This window comes from Vombatus ursinus, unplaced genomic scaffold, assembly GCF_900497805.2.
Source record: "Vombatus ursinus unplaced genomic scaffold, bare-nosed wombat genome assembly UNPS02005459.1, whole genome shotgun sequence".
In the NCBI taxonomy this organism is placed as follows: Eukaryota; Metazoa; Chordata; class Mammalia; order Diprotodontia; family Vombatidae; genus Vombatus; species Vombatus ursinus.
In genome coordinates, this window is record NW_020945237.1 from 13,940,926 (window position 1) to 13,964,325 (window position 23,400).

At 36.2% G+C, this 23,400-nt stretch overlaps 1 protein-coding gene across 2 annotated transcripts in view; it reads left to right on the plus strand.

Moving 5' to 3' along the window:
• The window catches only part of SPAG6 (sperm associated antigen 6), an 86,758-nt gene that overhangs the window by 41,129 nt on the left and 22,229 nt on the right, over positions 1–23,400 (plus strand). For both annotated transcript variants that reach the window (XM_027847871.1, XM_027847870.1), the window contains 4 exons: positions 11,388–11,593; positions 12,672–12,845; positions 13,952–14,104; positions 16,719–16,910. In XM_027847871.1, the coding sequence (XP_027703672.1) occupies positions 11,388–11,593; positions 12,672–12,845; positions 13,952–14,104; positions 16,719–16,910 (725 nt within the window). The remainder of the gene's footprint in view (positions 1–11,387; positions 11,594–12,671; positions 12,846–13,951; positions 14,105–16,718; positions 16,911–23,400) is intronic.

Here is a 23,400-nt window from a genome sequence, read left to right on the forward strand (position 1 = left end):
CTAGTCTGAAAGGTTTACATTTGGGGGAAGAGTGCATCAAAATCACTTGCTTATAGATTCTTTAGTGGGGCCTTATTTGTCAAGAATCTCATAGATTCACACTCATAGGATGTTAAAAACTAAAGGACATTACAGAGCATCTAGTTTAAAAAAATATAGGAAAACCTTCCCAGAGCAGTAACTAGCAGTAACCAGAGCTTTGGTTCAGCTTCCTGCCCCCCAATAGGTGCTCTCACCTGTTCGCTTTGAAGGGCTTTCTTCCATGTTTTTTCCCTATAGCAATTATTGTTCCTACACCTTGCCTTGGAGCTCTCCAGAGGTATGTGCAGCTGCTCCTATGGGATCCTCTGGTGGACAGGCTGCCATTTCCACATGACTTCTTCCATATTGGGTATGACTATCTTCTGAACTGCTCTCCATCCCTGTTAGATTATCCTCTGAGTTCCCCTGCCCCAAGTGAATTTATTGCAAGTGAACTTCCACCAAGGAAATGATGGCTTTGGTTATATAGTGAGGGCCAGGGGCAATTAGGTGGCACAATGGATAAAGCCCTGGGCTTGAAGTCAGAAGGACCCATCTCCATGAGTTCGAGTCTGGCCTCAGACACTTTCTAGCTGTGTGACCTCAGGTAAGTCACTTGACCCTGTTTGCCTCAGTTTTCTAATTTGTAAAATGAGCTGGATAATGAAGGAGCAAACCACTCCAGTATCTTTGCTAAGAAAACTCCAAATGGGGTCATGAAGAGTCAGATGTACCTGAAAATGACTGAGGGCTATCTTCCATGTGTAACATGGGGATATCACAGTGTGCCTCAAATGGAGGCAGAACAGACATTGCTAGCCTTTTCTCTCTTCATCCTTTTCCAAAGGAGACTTTATTTCCTGCCAGAATGGGAAGCAGGAGGTTGAGACCAGAAGCTGGACCATTCTACTCTTTTCAAAGAGGCCCAGGGTACTAGGCTAGAATTTTATTTTTCTGCCCCCTTAAATATTATTAATCTAGGGGATCTAGTTTTTTTAGATTCAAGCTAAACCTCTGATTACTGTTTATTTACTGGGGAAAGGGGAGGACCCCTAGCTTTACCAAGGCTTTACTTCTTTCCTGCCAAATATCAGTTCCACAATGAATATATATAGGAAATAGCAAAGAAACCCATTTATTCAAGTTGATAGCAAAACAGAAATCAGAGGAAACATACATAGGAAAATATACACCAGTAATAGAGAATGAAGGAGCTCTCCCATTGGGAGCAAGGTAACTCAGCTAAACCAAGAGAGAGAGTCCTCTCTTGCAATGCAGGGCATTGATCTTCACTAATGAGGAAAGAGTCCCATACCAATGGGCTTTGGGACTCAGGTCACATTATATGATTCATATCAATAAAGTATCAGAGTAATGCAGTGATCTCCAAGATTCTTTCCATCTCTGGGAAACCCATCACTCTATGAAAACCATTAAGGTAGTATTATTCATTAGAGAACATAAATATAGATGTAATGCTTATGAAACCATCTTTGGTGGAAATCGTAAAGTAAGAAGTAATATTATTCAATGAGAAAGCAAATTTTTAAAAACATTACACTTGATTTGATTTTATGGAGAAACATTCAAAAAGTAAGAGAAGCTTTCAATCTAAGGGATCCATTTGGTCACCAGACTTGGTGATAAGCATTCACTCCTTCTTAAATGAAAGAGGTTGCATGATGACCATGGAAAGACTATTGGATTTGAAGTTAGAATCTTGGCCCTGCTCCTTGCTTATCTTTGTGACTTGGACTTAACATTTCTGGTCCTTAATTTCCACTTCTGTAAGATTAGGGGTTGGACTTGAAGGCCTATAAGGTCCCTTCTAGCTCAGTTATGTCCAAAAGAGAATCTATCATCAATCCTTCAGAACCTAACCCCCCTCCCCAAACTTCCCTATTTTTATTGAGGTCATCACCATCCATCTAGTCACCCAGGTTCAAAACCTTGAAGCCATCTTCTTTCACCCCATGTCCCAATATACTATTATTTTCCACATATTTTTGATTCTATATTTTCTCAGTAGCTCACATCCATCCCCTTTTCTCCACTCATGTACCAGAGCCTCATCACTGCTAACCACTCTCCTAATTGGGCTGCCAGCTTCCAGTTTCCCCCTTCTCGAATCCTCCCACATAGCTGCCAAATGGTCTTCCTAAAGCACAAGTCTGATCATGTCTTTCCCCTCTTTAAGAATATAAAGTGGCCCCCTATTGCTTCCAGGATAAAGTACAATCTACTTAGTTTCTGAAGCTTTAGCCATTCCCAATCTTGCTTCACATTATTTCTCTCAAGTCTTATTTTACATTCTTCCCTTTTGCATACTCTATTTTAGCCAAACTGACCAACCATCTTGCTATTCCTTAAACCTGACATTCCATCTCCTACCTTCATGCCTGAGGACAAGCTGTTCCTCATTCCTGGAATACATCCCCTCCCTTCTCTGACTCTTTGGATTCCTAGCCTCATTCAAGCTTCCAGTCACACGCCATCTACAATGGGAAGCTCTTCATGATTCCCCTGTTGATTATAATCTCTCAGATGAGCTGGTGTATTGCTTTTAGGATTTACTTGTTTACATGTTTTATTCGTCCAGTGGAATGAATGTAAGCTTCTTGAGGAGATGGGTAGTTATTTGTCTTTGGATCAGTAGTCACTCAATACAAGGCTTATTGGATTTTTTACTTAGTCATTTCCTTTTCAGTTTGTGTTACTTTGATTCTGTTACAATCCTTAATAAACAGTAAATGATTAACAAGCATTCATATGATACATGAGTTTTCTAGACAAGCATCACTGTTACATTACCTTTCAAAAAGAACCTGGGGAACATATGTACAGTGTTTATAAAAGAAACAGAAATGCAAAATGTAAAGGAGATAAAAAGGCACACATGATGGCAAATTGAGCTTTTTAATTCATGGGTCTGACCATGTCTCCCCCTATTAGTAAATCCCAGTGGTTCCCTATTACCTCCTGGATCAAATATAAAATTCTCTGTCTGGCATTCAAAACCCCCCTCCTACCTTTCCAATCTTCTTATACATTATTTGCTGTTCCCCACCCCATGTAGTCTGCAATCCAGTGTCACTGTGCTATTCCTAGAACAACATACTCCATCTCATGACACCTTGCATTTTCAGTGACTGTCCTCCATGCTTGGAATTTTATTCCTCCTCACCTGCTTCCTGGGCTCCTTCCTTTAGGTCCCAGTTAAAATTCCACCTTCTGTAAGAAGTCTTTCTTTATTCTCCCTCATTAATGCCTAATGCCTTTCCTCTACTGATTACCTACAATTTATCCTGTATATATATTTATCCATCAATGTTTGTATGTTTTCTTCAATAGACTGTGAGCTCCTTGAAAGTAGGAACTGTTTTTTGTCTTTCTTTGTAACTCCTTACTTAGCACTATACCTGGTCTGAGGCAGGCACTTAATAAATGCTTTTTGACTTGATAATAGTGCTTTGCTAAACCCAGAATTACCTGAATGACCGTGTGTCCAGTGATCGGTCTAATAAGCCAAGTTTTCAGTAAGGTGATCAGTTCCAAGCAGTATCTGATGAGCAGATGAAGCGCGTTGTTCACAGCTGATAGATTGTGAAATGAGCAGTTTTCAGTGTCTGCTTGCCTATAGTTATCACTTTTTTCTTTGGGCAACCCCCAGCATAGTTCTGGGAAACTCCTAGTGTTTTGAGGGACACTCTGGGAAACATTGATTTTCACTCAATTTCATTTTATACTACCCAGGATTATTATCTGATAGTTATGACCATATTCTGCACAGCATTGAAAAGGCACATTTAGCTATGAAAACACAGAATTAAGTCAAATACAGATCTTGAGGAGGAATTAGTCTAGGATAAGAGATCCTTCACCCCATAGGAAATGTACAATACTTGAACTGATTATTTCTATACATACACATGCTGTATGAAGACTATTCTCATTTTTTTTGTTTCAATTGAGCATATTTGGGCAATGCTCAGCAATTTTTATCTATTCAGCTATTTTTTTTCCTGCTTCCTAGTGAGATTAACATGAAGCTCAAGAAGTCCCACTATGGGCCCCATTTTGGGAAAATTTCATAAGAATTATACCTAGAAGAAAAATGCTCTTTTGGGTCAAATAGAAATTTTCTATCTAACTAAAATAAGACTATCAGGTAGACACCTTTTTACGAATTTTATATAGGCAGCTTAGGTATGTCTGAGGCATTCCAGACTACAAGAGTAAATATTCTCTTTCTATTTCTTACATACATTATATTTGCTTTTGTCAGCACCAGAGAGTTGAGGTTTAGGGATATTTACTTTCTGTATCAGCTTATTTGGGGCTGTGTTAAAGTGGAGTCCAGTGCTAAATACCAAATTAGCATTTCTTGTTATATGCTTTTAAGTTTTTCCATCTTAAGAACCAGACTAGGTGTGAACTCGCCCATCTCTGCCTCTTTGCTTTTCCTTTGAGCAATTCCAGGCTGATTTTAGAAAGGAGTGTGGATGGGGGGAGTGCTTTATAATGATAGTGCATTTGCCTCATGTGATCCTAATTTCTCACTTGGGCTCTGATTTATCCAGGTGAACATGATAGCATTTTACCAACCTATTTTAAAGGAACTGGGGCATATTGCCATCAAACCAATCATCTTAAACCAAGTTAAATCCCTGAAAAAGAAAGATTAAACAAATACAAAGCAAATTTCCCCATAAGCTCAATTGTGTCTAAATAACAAACAAGGAACTGGTATGCTCGAGCTTCAGTGAATTATGTAAATTTTGATTTAGTTATCACTATGTGTTATTACATGGAAATGTGATTGCTTTCATTTTGGAAGTGATGGAAAAACAATTAGATTAGTTTTTTAGGGATTATAATTATTGGGGCTATACCTTTAAAAAAAATCAAATACATTTTGCCCATCACAGAAAGCATCAGGCAGAACACTGACTTAAATTTCTTGTTTTAAGTGGTGACCAGATTTTTAGATGTCTATACATGTTAAGGCCATATGCGAAAAACTGGCCCATCTTTTAATTGGCAGATGGAAGCTACCCAAGTACAAAGAAAAGCTTGACTCATGAATGGAAAAACACCAAAATTAAACATAACTTTTGTAGAATTTAGAAACAGGGAGTTTTTTTAAGGCAAGCTAATTACATTTTGAGTTAACAGTAAAAAGCAATGAAAACAATAAAAGATTAAAAAAAAATCTGTCAGTAACCGTTATTTTAAAACTACACTCATTGTTGTGATTCCTAAATTAAATTCCTAAATTAGAACTTTTATCGTTAGAATGATTCTTTCCATGAATCCTTACATTGGATCGCTTCTCTCTTTCTTTCCCTAAGCCTTTTCTTATGGTTGCATAGGCACAAGATTTAAGTAAATTAAGCCTCCACTTCTCCCTTCTCAGACCAATTTTTAGGTTTCCATCTTTTACGTCAATATTTATTAGTGTTCTTAAAACATTAATGTGCTCACTTTAATATTTGCTATCTTCCCATTCACACATCCTGCTCTTGTTTGCTGGTCCTAGGTGGCTGGCCCTTTATCTGACCTGATGCTACAGAAACGTGATTCCAAGAATTGGAAGTGGAGCAGGGGACCCTAGACAAAGTCACTGCAGCCAGGACTGAAAGGCAAGGTTGAGGCCATTATGAGGACAGTTAAGGCAAAACCAACTTTTTGTGTGTGCCAGAATTGCCTTGTTTCCTCAGTTATACCTTTAGAGTCATTACTTCTTCCTTTTCTTTCAACATGGGGTCAATCCCTTTCCAATGACCCTAGCATACAATTTGTTAGAATGTGCGGTTTGATTAATTAGTATTTATGCCTCCTATCATCATAAAAGTCATTTTTTTCATCTCTAGTTTGTATGTCATATCCCAATCTTCCCTTCCCTTTAACTACCTAGCTACACTAATTTTTTTATCCCCAGGGTACCATGAATCAATTTTTTACTAGTAAAGAAATATTTAGAATCTGAACCTGACCCATATTTTAAATGTTTTAAAATTCTCTTCATATTTTAAACCATAGCTAACTAAAGAATAATTTCAAGGCATTCTACTGGATTCTGGAGGAGGAGAGGAGGATGAATACAAAAGGCCTCAATGAATTTATATTCTATTGAGCTTTTGAACTTAAAAAAAAAGTTAGTGCTCCAAGAAGCTCCCCACAAATTATAAAAGATCAATAATAGCACTTATTGTGTTAAAGAAAACAGTTCTAAACAGTAGCTATATTAGGGCCCAAGGAAGGGAAAATACGCAAGCTGTAACTTTTCTCCTGTCATACATATTCAAAAAGCCATATCTGTGTAAGTTCTATCATACATTTTCTAGAGGGAATTCTACATGTTATCAGGATTAAAAAAAAAGATGAGGGAAACAAATGAGGAGTGTGATTAACTGATCTTTGTTTCTGATGTCACCGTCCCAAGGACGCTGGCTCACTTTCACTGCTCAACAATGAGCTATTCATGGGGCAGAAAGGACCAGTTATTCCTTTACTGACATGGTCTAGGATTGAATCTGCAAACTGTATGTTCACTTGTCTGCAAGCAAGCAATGAGCAGCTTTTATATTTCCTATCCTTTCTGGGTAAATGAGATGCCATTCAAATAACTTGCCTTTATTACTGATAATGTGCAATAATTAAAATAGGTTATTTTTTTATTTTTTTATTATTTAAGATAAATAATACCTTCAAAGGTAGCTTTTAAAAAATAACAGTAATACAGCAAGGACATGAGTTAAGGGAATGAGGAAAAGGATGGAAAACTAAAGAGAAAGACTACTTCTGCTTTATATCAACTAATAGATTAGTTGAAAATGACTAATGATGCCTTCTCTACTGCTCTGTCCATACAGGAGATGCAATTCTCCTTGATTGTTTAAAAAAAATGTCAATGATCTCATATACTATGAAAATGTTCCTTTTTCTTGATATAATAAATCTTTATATTCTTGTTCCTTTTCTTGTTTATTTCTGTAATTATCTTCAGGCCTATCATGATGACATTTTACATTTATAGAATTCTTTGTACTTCGTGTATAGTAACATATTTGAACCTTGAAGCAACCTTGTAAATGTAGAATGAGTATGATTATAGCTCCTTCACATAAAGAACCACTACAGTTCAAAGGTTAATTGGGTTCCCAAAATTAATGGAACTCCAGAGTGGCCTCACAAGGAGGGGAGTCTGGGTGCTCTGATGACAAGTCCAGGACTCTTTCCACTTCATCTTGCTGCTTCTCATTTTGAAGAACAAAAGCTATATTTTGAAAGGAAATAATTTGGTGGTTTGCTTATAATTTAAAATAACAAATGTCTAGCATCTTTACCAACCTTATTCATGAGTTCATCATTCACTGCTTTTTTTTGCCTAAGGCATCCAAGCTAGAACATGCTTGAACACCAAGGATGACTCTTTTCTCTTAAAAGTGTGAGTCAGATTAGGAAGCGGATGAAATATTATGTGGTTTTCTAGCCTCCATTTGATTACCTTCCATGAAGGGACTTTCCCTACCTCACAAGGCCACCCTTTCTACTTTCAGACTACTCTGATTATTAGGAATAATTACCATCACATTTCATAACATTTTGTTTAGGTAGTTCAAGAATTGCCATCGCCACTTTACAAATAGGGAAACTGAGGCCTGAGGACAAATTAAATGACTTGTCCATGGATGTATAACCATGTAAGTGTCAGATCTGAGACTTGAACTCAGGTCATCTTGTCTCTAAATTCAACACTCTTCCTGCTAGGATCCAATGATGTATAATACAATACAAAAGAATATGTGCTTTTTGGATTCAAATCTATGATTTGATCAGTTTAGGGAATTTCTATTTTGGAAAATCTTTACTGCTATATGGACAGGCAACTTATCTATAACCTACAACTTTGGAGAGTTGCCTGGGGAACCAAGAAGTTAAATGATTTGCTTGTGGTCAATTAATTAATGAACATTTAATAAGCACCTACTAGGTGCCAGGCATTGTGTTAGAGATACAAAAGTTAAATAGTCCTTGAGGCTAGCTGAGAGAGATGACATATATATATATAATATATATGCAATACATACATATATATATAATTTTGGGAAGAAGGCACTGGCAGCTTGAGAGCAGGAAAGATTTCATGTAGAAAGTGATTCTTTAACTGAGTCTTACTGAGTCTAAGGATAATGATATGAGAGACATGGAGATAGTAATGACAAGATTTGGCAACTGATTGGACATGGGAGGTGAATGAAGATGAGGCTGACACACAAAGTTGCAGACATTGGTAATTGTCTAGTATGTAATAGGGGCAAGGACTTGGGCCTGGGTCTTCCTGACTTCAAGGCTGGCCTTCTTTCTAGGACATCATACTGTCTCTACCAATCAATTATATATATATATATATATATATGTGTGTGTGTGTGTGTGTATTTATACACACACATACACACACAAACAAAAAAACAAGAAACAGAATGATGTAGTGCAGAGATTTTCAAAGTGTGATCTAGGGATCTCTGAGACTCTATCAGGTGGTCCATAAGGTCAAAATTATTTTCAGAATAATGTAATATGTTTTAATATTGGTAGAGATAATCTACATAAACAAAAACTCTTTTGAAGGGTGGGGTCCTTAATTTTTAAGAGTATAAAAGGGTCCTGAGATCAGAAAGTCTGAGAAATGCTAGCAGAGTGGATAGAGATTAACCTTACAAGTCAAAAAGACTTGATCTCCATTTCCACCTCTGACTCCCATTGGCTTTGTGACTGGGCAAATCATTTAACATCGTAAGACCTTCTGGCATCTTCTCTCTAAGGATAGAAATTAGAGATAAGATGTTTATCTTCATCAGTAGAAGGATATCCCATGCCAAGAATTTTTCAACCAGTGAGACTGAGTCTAAACAATAAATAAGACATCAATTGATGAAGATATATATGTAGATAAGTACAACACCTACTGCTTTACAGTATGTCCTTCCTGATGTGAAATTGAAATGTATCTCCTAATGTCTACCCACCATTTCTAGTTCTGTCCTCTGCATTTCTACAGATAAAGTCTAATCTCTCTACTATAGGACAGCTCTTCAAATATTTAAAGCCAACTTGCAGACTCTACCCCCCTGCCCCATGTTTAGTCTCATTCTGTATTACTGTATCCATAAGTCAGGTGTGCCCCAGAGGGTGACAGAGTGAGTTGAGTGGTTAAAAACAACCAGAGGAATTCAACTAAATAACATTTATTTACTTGATGTGCACTGGAAAGATAGGAGGATAACGCAAGACAATACCCTTGCCTTCACAGAGCTTATAGTCATGTAACAGAGTTTGATTTGAGCTTTGTGGTGTTTGGGGAAGGAGTAGATTGTAACCCTAATGATTTCACAATGGAAGAAAAAGTACATATGGGGATTGTGAGAATGGTCAATCAAACTTAAGTATTATCTAAAAGGAGAAACATGAGCTGAAGGAGTAATTTGGTGGTTCCCTTGAAGCAAATGGTTTTAGTTCATTGTACGTGTATAAGTTTATTGTAATATATATTACATATGTTAAGTTTGAATGTGACCTAGCTAAAAAAAATATGACAAATGATAGACTGTCTGGACTCTATAATAGCCTATATCATTTGAATTCCATATACAGTGGAAACATCAAGTTACTCAATGGATAGAGGATCAGAGATATAAACAGTTCCACTTTCAGCGTAGTTCTATTGTTCTCATTCTTTACAAAAAGTGAATATTGGGAAAGGATGCAATGAGCTGTCTTGCCAGCCCAGTGATGGTACCACCTGTCCATCAGTCTTCAGACACTTACTGTAGGTGCTTTGAAGCTGTCTGAGAGAGATCTGTTTTATTGTTAAGTTGATATTCCAGTAGTCTGTTGTTGCCTTTGTCTTTCTATCTTTATTTTTCTTTTACTTGCTTTTAGTTTTGAAGAAAATTACTTGCTAACATCCCTTCATGTTCAGCAACCAGATGCATTTCTAAGTGAGGCAATTAAAAAAAATGTTGAGCTCTTCATTTGTCATGTAGGTAATGCATAAGCCATAACTTAGTCCTATAGCCTGTCTAAATTGTAAATATCACGTGATAGAGGCTAAGTGCTTCTGTGCTCTTAAAATAATTTAAAGAAAAACACAAAGTTGGGGCAAATAGCAGCTGCCTTTTCTAGTGGTGTTTTCAGTAATCTCTACATTTTTTAAAAAGTAAGATTTTACTGGCAGTACCTCCTCTCCCCTTTTCAAATAAAAGAATTAAGCACATCTTCTTAAATGAAAGATATAGATCAAAGTGCTTAATGAAAATCCAAGTTACTGAGATATAATGGTTTTAAGTTTTAGTGGCACTATAAAACAAGGCAGTGAGAGAGGACACTTTGGAAGAAAGATTGTAACACTTTTTCTAAAGGACACTTTATTTTTTCATTTAAAAAATTTTTGACAGACATTTAAATATTTGGTTATGTATCAGCATTGAAATGAACAGTATCTTAATGATAGTTAACTCTGTGGTACTTTACAAAGTCTTTTCACGTGGATTTTCTCCAGTTACTCAATATTTTAAAACTGGTGCTTTGTATAACTGGTGTTACTGAATATGCACATTAATTGGCATATCATATGGTGAAAACATTCAAATTACTTAAAATATTGCCCTGAATCCTGATCTTCAACATGGCAAAGATTAACTGATTAAACATTAACATTAATTAAATGTTTAGCATGTAGACACATCGTAGAACATAGCTTTTAAAAGGAAATCATGTTTCGAAAGTTATGTAGTGTAACTAGACATTTGTGTTGCATTATAAAGTAAAAATCATTTCTGATAAGTGATCCAAAAGGAATGGAATTTAAAAAAAATCCCTTCTTACTGAATTGACACACGATCCATGTTAATGTTTGCTTACACAAATAGGACAAATGCTGCCTAATTAGGATGGTTGGTCAAATTTTGGTACTTTAATTTTCTCTGTTATTGTGAACCATGCATAAAATGCTTGCCTATTGATAAACGCAAAATAGTCAGGACTTAAACAGCTGACATCTGCTTACTCTCTCTCTCTCTCTTAAAAAAAAAAAAAAAAAGCAGAATAACAAGCCATTTCAGCCTAATCTACCTCAAATGTGTGCATGTAAATGGAGGTCCATCGATTGACCTGTATTCTTTTCAGCTCTGGATTGGTCCACATGGTTTATGAAAACCAAGAGGGCTGATTTGAAATGCAGATGTCGAGACAGCGCAGTTCACCCTCCCCTTTTTTTCTTTGCTGTATCTGTCAGGGTGAAAAATGGCTTGCACAAGGGTCAGTCACCCATACTCACTTAATTACTTTTCTTGGACCCACAGAACTGTCACAAGCTGTGGTGGATGCGGGAGCAGTTCCCCTTTTAGTACTCTGTATCCAGGAGCCAGAAATTGCTTTGAAAAGGATTGCTGCCTCAGCTCTCAGCGATATTTCAAAGCATTCTCCAGAGTTAGCCCAGACAGTGGTGGATGCAGGAGCTATTGCTCACTTAGCACAGATGATCCTGAACCTTGATGCTAAGCTGAAGGTACTTTAAAAATGTTTTTTTTTTTAAAAAAAGCCCAGAAAGTATCACTTATTAATATTAGAAAATAAAAATGCCTATGAATTGAATTGTTAAAATAAAATTTTCAAGGTAGTTACTTAGTTTTCATTGAGAACAGATATTACCTTGGATGGATCTTCTGATGTGTAAAAATAATCCATTAAAGTTTTTAGAAATAGAATCACAATTAGGAAAATCGCTTTGTGATGGAATGAAATATTGCAAGAAACATGAATGCATCCATGTTAGTAGTAGTAATAATTAAAACATCCCCACTAATACAAATTCATTTCATGTAGAACATCATAATGCCATGTTAATAGCACTGTCTTTTGCTTATAGTTTATTATTTCTTAAATGTGATTTTTTATTAATATGAATATTATGCTTTATATGGTGTTTCAAAAAACCTTAGTGTTAAAAGTCATGCAAAGACTTTTGTGACATCTTGCATGTATCATACTTTTTGAATAATATTTTGTTTTTTCCCAATTATGTGTAAAAACCATTTTAACATTCATTTTTAAAATTTTTGAGGGCGATAAGCAATTTTATATGGATTATACATGTGCAACGACACCTTGTAAATTTTGAAATGGTTAAAAATCTTAATATTTACATTAAAGTAAATGTAGAATTCTTCGAAATGGCATCAATGTTGTGACAAAATTAAAATCTTGGGCCTGTAAAGTCAGTTTTTAGCAACAGTAGCCTAAATACACCATAAATTTCTATTTTGGATGCTGCATAATTATGGAATTTTGTTAAGTTGAAGGTAATTTTATTTGATCATTTACTGTTGTATGAAACTTTTAGGAGTGTAAATGGAAAAGAAACCTTTGCTTTTAGAGACCAGTGAGCATTCTTAGTTAAAACACATGGATATGAATGAAACTCAAGTCAAATGAATGAATATATGCTTATGTTTTCCTTTATGCCAAAAACTGTGAAAGTCTATGTAGAAAAGTTTATAAAAGAAAAGTCAATGAATTAATGAAAATCAGAAAAAATTGTTTACACGCCCTCTCTAATAGTCTAAATAATTATTCTTATTCAATAGCGTCAAGTGCTTTCTGCTCTTAGTCAGATAGCAAAGCATTCCGTGGACTTGGCGGAAATGGTTGTCGAAGCAGAAATTTTCCCTGTGGTTCTTACATGCCTAAAGGACAAAGATGAATACGTCAAGAAAAATGCTTCAACTCTAATTAGAGAAATAGCAAAACATACGCCTGAGGTAAAAAGTAAACAAACAAACAACCAAAAAAACTCCATAAATCTCTTGTAAATAAAATAGCACATTAGCTTAATTTTCGCTATTTATAGGGTGCAAGGATTGTGGCATCCATTGCATGCTTGGTTGGTTAGATTGATGGACTTGAAGTCAGAAGTCCCAAGTTCTTCTCTTCACAAACTCTCTATTAAAATGACTTTGGGCAAGTCATTTCAATTCTCTTGTGCTCCGTTTCTCCATTTCCAGAATGGGGAGAATACTAGTCATTACCACATTTTTGATCTTTTCTTGGGCAGGTGTGCAGAGTTTTTCAGAATCATTTTCAATCCTTGCATAATAGAAACTGTATTTGTATAAAGGTTACACAGAGTGACACTATTTCCTTCCTGGTGCCTTCTGTGTGAATAGAAAATATGAAATAATAAGATACAGAGACTGAACAGACTATGAAGTAGTTTCTAGTTTTCTTTATGTTTGTTTTTAGCAATAGCCACATTGACTAATCACCCTTCATTCCATTAAGGTATATATTTTTCATCTCACCAAACATCTTAACTTGACCTAGAGTCTTCGTGATTGAAATAAAATCACTTAGAAATTGTTACTAGCAAAGGAAGGATCATTAGATTAGAATATTTCCTATGTGACACTGTATTTTCTACTCAATGATTAATCATCCTTATACCAACACATTATGATTGTTAGTTTCAATAGCTAGCTAGTTATGAGCTAGCCTTAGGCTCAGAGCCTAGGTGAGGAATTTTGACACCCATTATAATGGGGATAAAAGTTGTGCCATCAATGCATGAAAAATTAAACCAGAGAATAAGCCACACAGTGTGTATAATATATTGATGCATTGAAGAAGCAGAAATGCTACACTTTAGTATTTCTTTGGTAAATGTGTAGGAAATTCATGAATGTTTTTCCATAGATGAAACTTTACTTTCTTCAGAAGTAAGCCATGACAGTAAACTTTGTTTTTACTAAAGAAGCATACTTTTTGGATTCTAAATAATAAATGATTTGGGATAGCATGAGAATGAACCCAGACAAATTGACCATGCTGCTTTCTGCCTGAAATTTCTAGATTGGTTCTTTTCTTGCAGCTTTCACAACTAATTGTTAATGCAGGAGGAGTTGCTGCTGTGATCGATTGTATTGGTTCCTGCAAAGGAAATATAAGGCTTCCTGGCATCATGATGCTTGGCTATGTAGCTGCACATTCTGAGAACCTTGCCATGGCAGTGATCATCTCCAAGGTTAGTTCTTCCTCTTTCCCCATTATCATTACAATGAAATTCCAAGAAAGATCTATAGACTAAAATTGCTCCTCATAGCATAAAATATGTAAAATGGTATAGTGGGTAACCAGAATAAAAGCATGCCTGAACATACATCTTTTATTAGCCATATATTCAGATAGCTTTCTTAACGCAGTGGGCCAGGATAAGACTTCCATTTCAATGAGCTTAAGTGTTTCCTTAGTTACAATAAAATGTCCATTCACTTGAACATTTTTTATTAACTGTAAATATAAAGTATATTTGAAATCTTTTGTTTTTGATATTTTGTCTTGTGTGGAGAATGAGATCCTGGAACAACCAGCGAGCTTTTTAAATGAGCCTTTAAAATGCAATTAGTACATTTTTCTACATTAACAACTTACATTATGATATTCAAAACTAAAAATCACCATTATTTTTCAAGTCTTGGAATTTCCTACCTTGGTCTGGAGTTGGGGAAGGCGATGGCAAAGGAGTGCATTCAGGTCGCTTTCTTTTGTCTTTCCTTCATCTTCCTCCAAATAAATTGACTTGAGAGAAGGAAGGGAGTAGGGAAAGTAAAGCATATAGACCTATTTTTGCCCCTTCAGCTTTGGTTTTTTTGTGTTGTCTGGATTCACTATTGTCACTATTGACCTTTTAAAGGAAGAAATTGTTAGTCAAATAGTCACGGCGGCTATGAGGACCCCTAAGGTGTGGGATTCTTATCAGTGTAGAAAACCTGTTTCTCTGCTTGAACAGAAATGTGGATTTTTCAATCCCTTGCTAATCCTCAGAACATTCTCTCTATCTGTCATCTATCCTCATCTGCCATCTAGTTCATGCTTCCCTTTTGCTCCATTTCCCTCTTTTGCCCATTTCTTTCCTATCTTTTTTTTTTTTTTACTACTCCTATTAATTACATTTAAAACCCCCCACACTTTGCCCTCCTGTTCCATTTCCCAGAGATGGACCTGAAAGAGGTCATGTGAAGTTGAGAATGTTAGTTTTAAGACTCTGGTCATAGGGATGTCTCTGCTGATGGTGGTAGTGATGGTGGTGGGGATTATGTCTGGGCCAATAGGATTAATGTTTCATGGCTTTGCCTGTTTCCTAGGTAACCAGAAGGAATAAACATAGGAAGATTGGGAAAGGGGAAGATTGCCTTTGACCTATACTTTTTCCTTCTCAGACTTACAAGGTGACCTTACCCTTTTCTAGTCTATGTCTAGGTTGGTCTGAGACCAAACCAACCACAGCAACAAAGATAATGCTGTAGTTACCACTGTGTCTCTCCTCCCACCTTCTCGGTACTATGAACTGATAATAGCAACATCTCACATTTTTGTCTTGTTTTTACAATTTCCAAAGCACTTTTCACACACACACACACACACACACACACACACACACACACACACGTATCTCTTGTTCAAAATGCACTACAATCCTGTAAGGTGGTCAGAGCAACAAAAACCTACAGGATTTGGAGTGGATTCTAAGAACTGCTGTTTTCCTTCCCTCTTGCTTCTTTATGACACTCTCAACTAACCCCTGAAATGTGGACACCCTGGGTAGAGATCTCACTCTGAGGGCTAGTGTGACCTTTTATACTGGCAGCCATATCTTTAATTTTTAGAAAAGAAACCAATTAAGTGGTTCAGCAGGGTTTTTTTTTTAAAGTAAATTAATTCCAATGGGCAAGCTAAAGGACTAGGACCAAAAGGAATAGAAAATGATTCAACTTCTACTCCAGTAGCACGAATGTCTAAGGATGGGTTTCTGCACTCATAAATTTAAGATGATCATAATTACAGCTATGAAATGGCTTGAAAATAAGGTTCGTACAAATCCTAGTAGAACAATTTGTGTCTACTTTAGGAGTGTAAACTAATGAATATATTGAGTCTTCCAGCTTTCTGCTACAAATATAAAGATTAATTGGAGGTTTAAAGTAAAACATTTAACCACACATCAGATGTACAGCAATTATTTATATTCTTAAGAGTTAACATGACAGTTAAAATAGTACAAGATTATATTTTTAAAATTGATCCTATTCATGGAATAATTTGTTTTTACTGAAAAAAAAAAACCCAACCTTGTTATGAACAACTTAGATTACCTTATTAGGAGTCCAGCTAACATGGTTAGCTATGTCATCAATCCAGAGTACAGCTACCCTCAAATTTATTTAGTGGAAAGTGACAACTTATTTAAATTAAAGCTAGTAAAGTGGTTATTTAAAACAAAGGAAAGCTAGAGGTTTTAAAATCCTAAATATTTTCAGGCTTTGTCACCCTGCAAGCTTTTCATTTCATCCACAATCTGGTCTGTGGTGCCTGTTGTCGGATTAAATGAATGCTGATTTGAAGAATCTACCCGAGTTATTCTCCATTTAGTTGGATTGTTACAGATAATTAAAGTAAATTAGTTCTAGTCATTTTATTGACTCCAAAAATGACAGCCCCTGTGATATGCTCATCTACTGAGCCGTTTAGTGGGAAAAGGATCAAGACTAAAATGATTTCTTCTAATGTTTCGGAGCCAAAGAAGGCTCTTTAATCCTGCTCGAGATTCATAACACTTGCTCTTTTGATCCACACGGCAGGGAGTGCCCCAGTTGGCAGTCTGCTTGTCAGAAGAATCAGAAGATCATATTAAGGCGGCTGCTGCTTGGGCCTTAGGACAGATTGGAAGACACACTCCTGAGCACGCACGTGCTGTGGCTATGACAAATGCCTTGCCGATTCTCCTTTCTCTCTACATGTCGCAAGACAGTTCAGAAGATCTTCAAATAAAAGTAAGTATGCTCGATTGATCTCGCGGTTGCTTAACTATTTGCGATTGGAGTTGTGGGAGGATTTGTTAACTTCAGTTGCTTAGAAATATGTAATTTTAAAATGTTGATATTTTCGATATGGATGCTATGTATAGTTAATAAATAATTACTATCTCGTTTGCATAATTGAGTACTTATAATGTTACGTTAAAAGCTAAATGGATGTGATTTGAGAAATATTATTAACTGGTTAGGTGAAGACATTCTGAAGCTTGTCCAAAGAAGGATAGGGACCGTCTATTTTGCACATTGCCAGGAAAGTAAAAATGATTCACAATGTTCATTTAATCTCTAAAATTATATGTAATCTTGTCTTAACCTGAATTTTTCCATGATTTTATATTTCAAAAATGCTGATGGTCTGGAACAAATCTGCTAAATTCATCAGAAATACAAAATATTGATAAAATTGTTAAAATTGGGAATTCGTTTACTTGATACTGCTTGGTTCACATTTAAATTTTCTAATATACACTAAGACCCTGTTCATCCTGTGTTTGTATGAAAGGTCTTACTTTGACAATACTTCCTCTTTGAAATTCAATGTACTTGGTAAACATATGGACAATCATTACTCTTATAATATTTCCTAATGTTCCAGATCACCACAGTAGATCTAATGTCTTTAAAAAAATTTTTTTTTTATCAATGTGGAACTAAAATGTAAAGGGACCTAACAAACATGTTGTATGAAGCTTGACAGGAAGAATAAAACTTCTGTCTGTTCTATAAGTCAAAAGATTTGTGCTCCATCAATCTAGTGAAAGAAGGTAAACTTATGGTTCCTTCATTGAAAATACATTGCTTTCTGCATTTAGAAGTAAAAATAATAAGAAAAAAAAACAGTGGGAAAATTCGACGTATATACAACTCAGTTTACATGTTAGATATATTCCTGAAAAATCACTTGCAAAATTGTATATTAAATATTTTCCCATTAACTTGTATTATAAAATAAATATATTCATCTAGAAAGTTTTGCCCACAAAATGTAATAAATCATAGTCAAAAATGCAGTAAACATTGCACATGTTTAATGTATATCGGATTGCCTACCCATCTTAGGAAGGGGAGAAGGGAGAAGGAAGGGAGGGAGGGATAGAATGAGAGATAGAACTCAAAACTTAGCCAAATGTTAAAAACTATTTTTACATGTAATTGGGGGGAATGAATTATTATTATTTTTTAAAAATATAGTAAACAAGGGGCAGCTAGGTGGCACAGTGGATAGAGCACTGGCCGTGGATTCAGGGGACCTGAGTTCAAATCCAGCCTCAGACACATAACACTTACTAGCTGTGTGAACCTGGGCAAGTCACTTAACCCCATTGCCTAACTAAAAAAACCAAAAAAAAAAAAAACCCCAAAATAATAAACATATGTTGATCATCTATTTTAAAAGCAAATTGTAATATTCTACTAAAATATCACTAAAATTAGAATTTTCATAATGGGAATGTAAAATGGTAAAAGTTATTTTTGTATTTATTTTAGTAGTTTAAAAGTTCCCTATTGAATAGACCATTCACTTGGTGTTCAATAAATATTTATTAAAAACCTAATATGTGTAAGCACTATTCTTAGCAGGGAGACATCTTTAAAAAACGATGTGGTCTCTACCCTTAGGAACCTTAGATTCCACTAATAAGCATTGAAATGATCTTGACCAGCTAGAATGTTGGACTGAGTCTACTAAAATGAAATTTAATAGGAAAAAAGTATAAAATCTTAATGTGGTTTCAAATCAATTTTTAAAGTATAAGACATGAATAGAAAGCTGTTCTGAAATAAATCTCTTGGTTTTAGTGGACTTCAAGCCCAATGTGTCAACAGTGTGGCATGCCAGTAAAAAACAAAAAACAAAAAACCCCCACCAACTTCTGTAGTCATATGCCATATTAAAAGACAGATAATGTTTAGGACTAGGGGAATAACCATTCTACCTTTCTTCGCCCTGCTCAGACCACATCTGGTATATTATGTTTCTTTTGGGGCACTACATTTTTTTAAGGAGACTGATAAGCAAGAGAGCATCCAGAAGACAGTGGTGAAGGTTCTTGAGACCATGAGATATGAGGAGTGATTAGCCAGTTTAGGAGAAAGTCAGAGGAGATACTATACTATATCTTTTGGATACCTGAAGGACTGCCTTATGTTTTGTTTCTGCCTGGCCTCAGAGGGCAAAACTAGGGAGGATGAGTAAAAGTCACAGAGTGGAAGATTTTGGCTTGATGGAGAGACAAAATACGTAACCATAAGCACTATACACAAGTGAAATGGTTGCCATTGGAGAGGGACACCCCTCACGAAAAGTTTTCACATAAAAGCTAGATGGACACCCATTATATGCCTCTGAAGTTTCCAACTATGAGATTTTGTGATTCTGTGAAATATTCTGATCCCTGTCATTGACAGATGAGAAAGCCAAGGCCTAGGGATGTTAAATGCCTTGTCCATTTCACACATCTAGTTATCCAGTTTCCCTGACTCCTTATCCAGTGTTCTTTGTAACATTCCAAGAATGAGATAGAACTGAAATGTTTTCTCCCCGTCTCCAATCCATTTCCCACATAGCTGCCAAAATAATTGGCATAAGGCAAATGTCACATTTCCGCTAACAACTTTCAGCGGTTTCCTACTGCCTCTAGGATAAAATATAAACTTCTTAGCTTGGCATTTAATGTCCCCTACCATCTCCCAGTTTTGACTCTAACCTACCTTTCTAGTCGTATTTCCCTCTTTGTCTCTTATTCTGTCTTTCTGACTCTTGTCTGTTTGTTTGTCTGTCTGTTGGTCTCTCTCTGTCTTTCCCTCCCTCCCTCCTTTCCTCCCTCCCTTCCTCTCTCTTTCCCTCTTTGCCTCCCTCATTTTTAAATCATCATCATCTCAGAATAGACACCTCACTTTCTCTGAATTGAACTCTTCCTTGTAACAAAGGAAAACACTTGGACAATGTCTGACAGTGTCTGGAAATGTTCACCCTCACAGGCCCCCACCGCCCTGTGGAGAGGAGGTGGTATGTTTCACTATCCATTCTCTGGGACCTTTATTTCCTATCACCGTTTCATTGGTGCAATCCATTTTGCAGCCATACTATTACTTCTTTATTCCTAGAACTGTGCCCCAATCCATTTCCCATTTCCCATCTCATTGTTTTCATGTGAGTCATTTCCTCTCTCCCCCCAAGCCTAGAATGCACTTTCTCCTTGGTTTTATCTCTCAGAATACTTAGTTTGCTTCAGAATCCAGGTGCCAAATCTTTTCATCCTGTTAAAACAGCCTCAAATTAGATTCTCTCAAATTAGATTAGATTCATTTACCTACGTACCTGTTGTAGCCCCCAGCAGAATATAAACTCTTTGAGGACAAAGATCTTTGGGGGCCAAAGCACTCCTTGTTTTTGCTTGGTATCTCCAGCACCAAGCACATCTGCTAGTACATAACAGGCCCTTAATAAATGTCTGTTAAAATGAATTGACTTACGGTAGGCTTTTAACAGCTTTTCACTTATTTTGTTTCAAAAATGAAATGATGACAAGTATGGGGGAAGGGAAGAAGGAGGCTCAAGATAGATAATCATCTTTAGGAGATGACAGTAACTTCAGTTTATTTCTTTAAAAACCTTTGTATACAACCCGCCAAGATAGTGCAATACCGCATGTTAAATTCTATATGAAAAGGGCATCTTCATTAGTCATTCATCCTGCCTAAGGCAACAAGCCCAGTCAAATATTTTTGTTATATTGCTAACTTGTTTTGTTTTTTTTTAACTGGCCCTTGGGCTCTATCAGGAGTCGTTTTAAAGACCTCAAAATGCCCACTCAAGTCTGTTTGATTTGACATCAGCTCAGCCTAGAAAATTGTTATCTAGGAGAGTTGTGAACTAACTGTGCTCCTCATTTGCTAATCTTTGGCAAGTTTCAAATCATAAGGCCAACCTGAGGTTCATTCTGTCCCCAAGGCATGTCAACTTCTATAACCATTTTCTAGTTGATTTTGATCCTGGAAGAGTTATCAGGCAGCATCTTAGAATTTGTGTATTTCCAAGCTGTCTTACTCTTAGTCTTGTGTCTATTTCATACAAACTAAAGAGTACTATCCGTTAGCCATAAATTTCATCTTTGTAACATAAGATCTACATTGCTGGAAACACTCGGATAGCTATGATTTCCTTTTTTAAACTTGGATTTTGAGCATCACAGTCATCCCATTTGGGCAGGATCAATTCTTTCAGGCTACCAGTTCAGTTATGAAGTTACTTCTGAGACAATTTTTGGTCTGCTGTTGGCTTTAGGGTTTTCCCCCTTGTTTTGGGGGCCAGAGCAGTCTTTACTTAGACTAGGTTTACCTCAGAGCAAATGGAAACTTTCTGAGTGCAACATTTTTTTCCCACTTTCAAGTATCTTACAAGAAATTAATAAGACCTGCAATTAATAACTTTGTTATCCCCACCCTTCCTGAAAAAAAATCTCACCAAAGCCAAAAACATCTGAAGTGGTAACAACTGCTAATTAAATGTTGATAATTTAATGTTGATCATTTATACTTGCTGAAATTATTAATTGCTGCTCTTATCATGTAGGTTGTTTAAAAGTAAAAACAGGGCTTCTAAATATATAGCAAATGCTAATTCTAAGTTTTGACGGAAAAGGCCCAGTGTTCTTTCACTACAGCAATTTGATATTGCAACAGAAGTTATCCCTCAATATAGGTGTTGGATGTAGATAGTATAATGGCTGAATCCACAACTCTACCATGATATTGAAGCATTTTATTTTATTTAGTGCTACTAATTGCCTCAAACAATGGAAAAATACCTTACTTAAGATCAATAAGTGATTCAGTTTTATAATAGGACTGAATTAAAATAATGAATTGATCACTCAATTGTTTTTTTTCTGATGCCTACATTAAATGAGAGTCGGTGGTGGTTATTTTTGTCGAGATTTATGTAAATGTCTCTAGGGATATTTGCCTAATTTTTTATCTTTCAAAAGAATAACAAAGAAGCCTTTCCAAACACCCACCTGGATGTTTGATGTATTATAGATAAAAATTCTGGATAAGAGACTGGAAATTTCCCTCAATGTCATCAAAACTCTTGTTGAGAGACCTTCTGTGTATTGGCACAGGTAGTGATGGATGGAGAGGCACAATACTTGCATGTAGGCATGGACAGCAGGCAAACTGAGCCACTGGCAATATGGAGCATGAATGCAGAATTTTCCTGCTGAGTATGGTTTTGGTTCCACTAGTCTTGATTTCTTAGCTCTGGTTTCTTGGTCTAATTTTCTGGATTCCCTTTATGTAGAGCATTCTGACTTAGTCCTTTGCTTTTCCTCTGAATGTATTTCCAGGCTTTCAGAAAGACATCATCCTAGCTCGATTGGCTGGTGCCCTTCTGGTCACTCTGCTGCCCAGACCATGGTTCTGTTCACTAGTCTGTAACACCTGGGTTGACTACTTAACAATATCACCAACCTTACACTATGAGAATTGTAGTCAAGGGTATAGGTGATGCAGTAAGTGTGATCTTTGCCTTATAATCAGTAGATATGGTCTCAATTAGGTGGTGAAGTGAATAGAGCAGTGGGTCCAGAGACAGGAAAATCTGAGTTCAAATTTGACCTCAGACGCTTATTAGCTGTGTGACTAAGGGCAAATCCTTTAACCTCTGCTCATCTCAGTTTTCTCACCTGTAAAATGGGGATAATAATAGCACCTGCCTCTCAGGGTTGTTGTGAAGATCAAATGAAGTATTTTAAAACACTTAGCATAGTGCCTGGCACATAGCAGGTACTTAATAAACACTTGTTCCCTTCCCTCCTCAAATTAGTAGCTACATTAGCTTTTTAAAAAAAGTTTCTATGATTTTTTTTTAGGCAGTTGGGGTTAAGTGACTTGCCCAGGGTCACACAGCTAGTAAGTGTCAAGTGTTTGGTCTGAGGCTGGATTTGAACTCAGGTCCTCTTGACTTCAGGGCTGGTGCTCTATCCACTGCACCACCTAGCTGCCTCTATGATTCCCAAGATGCTTAAATTTTCTCCTGATGGTATGACTACTTGTTTTGGCATTGTTGACTTCATATCAATGCAAATTTTATCATTATTGAAGGGAAATGGGACTATATATTATGACTAAGATTTTATTCAATATAGCATTCGAGATTAATACATGAGGACAAATACAAAAAATGGTGCTTAACTCCTCCAATCCTCTGGAAAAAGTTAATAGACATCCTCATTTTTATCCCATCTATCTTCTCAAAATTCAAATGTGAATCACTTGTAAGTCATAATTAATGTTAAATGAAAGTATCACCAATAAGATCTCAGAGGGAAAACTCCTAGCATTGAATTAGCACTTCCTACAGCTTCAACCTTTCAGACCGTACAAATCAGATGAGATAATGCAAGCCTTAAAACACTACATAAATGTTAGCTCTCTGTTT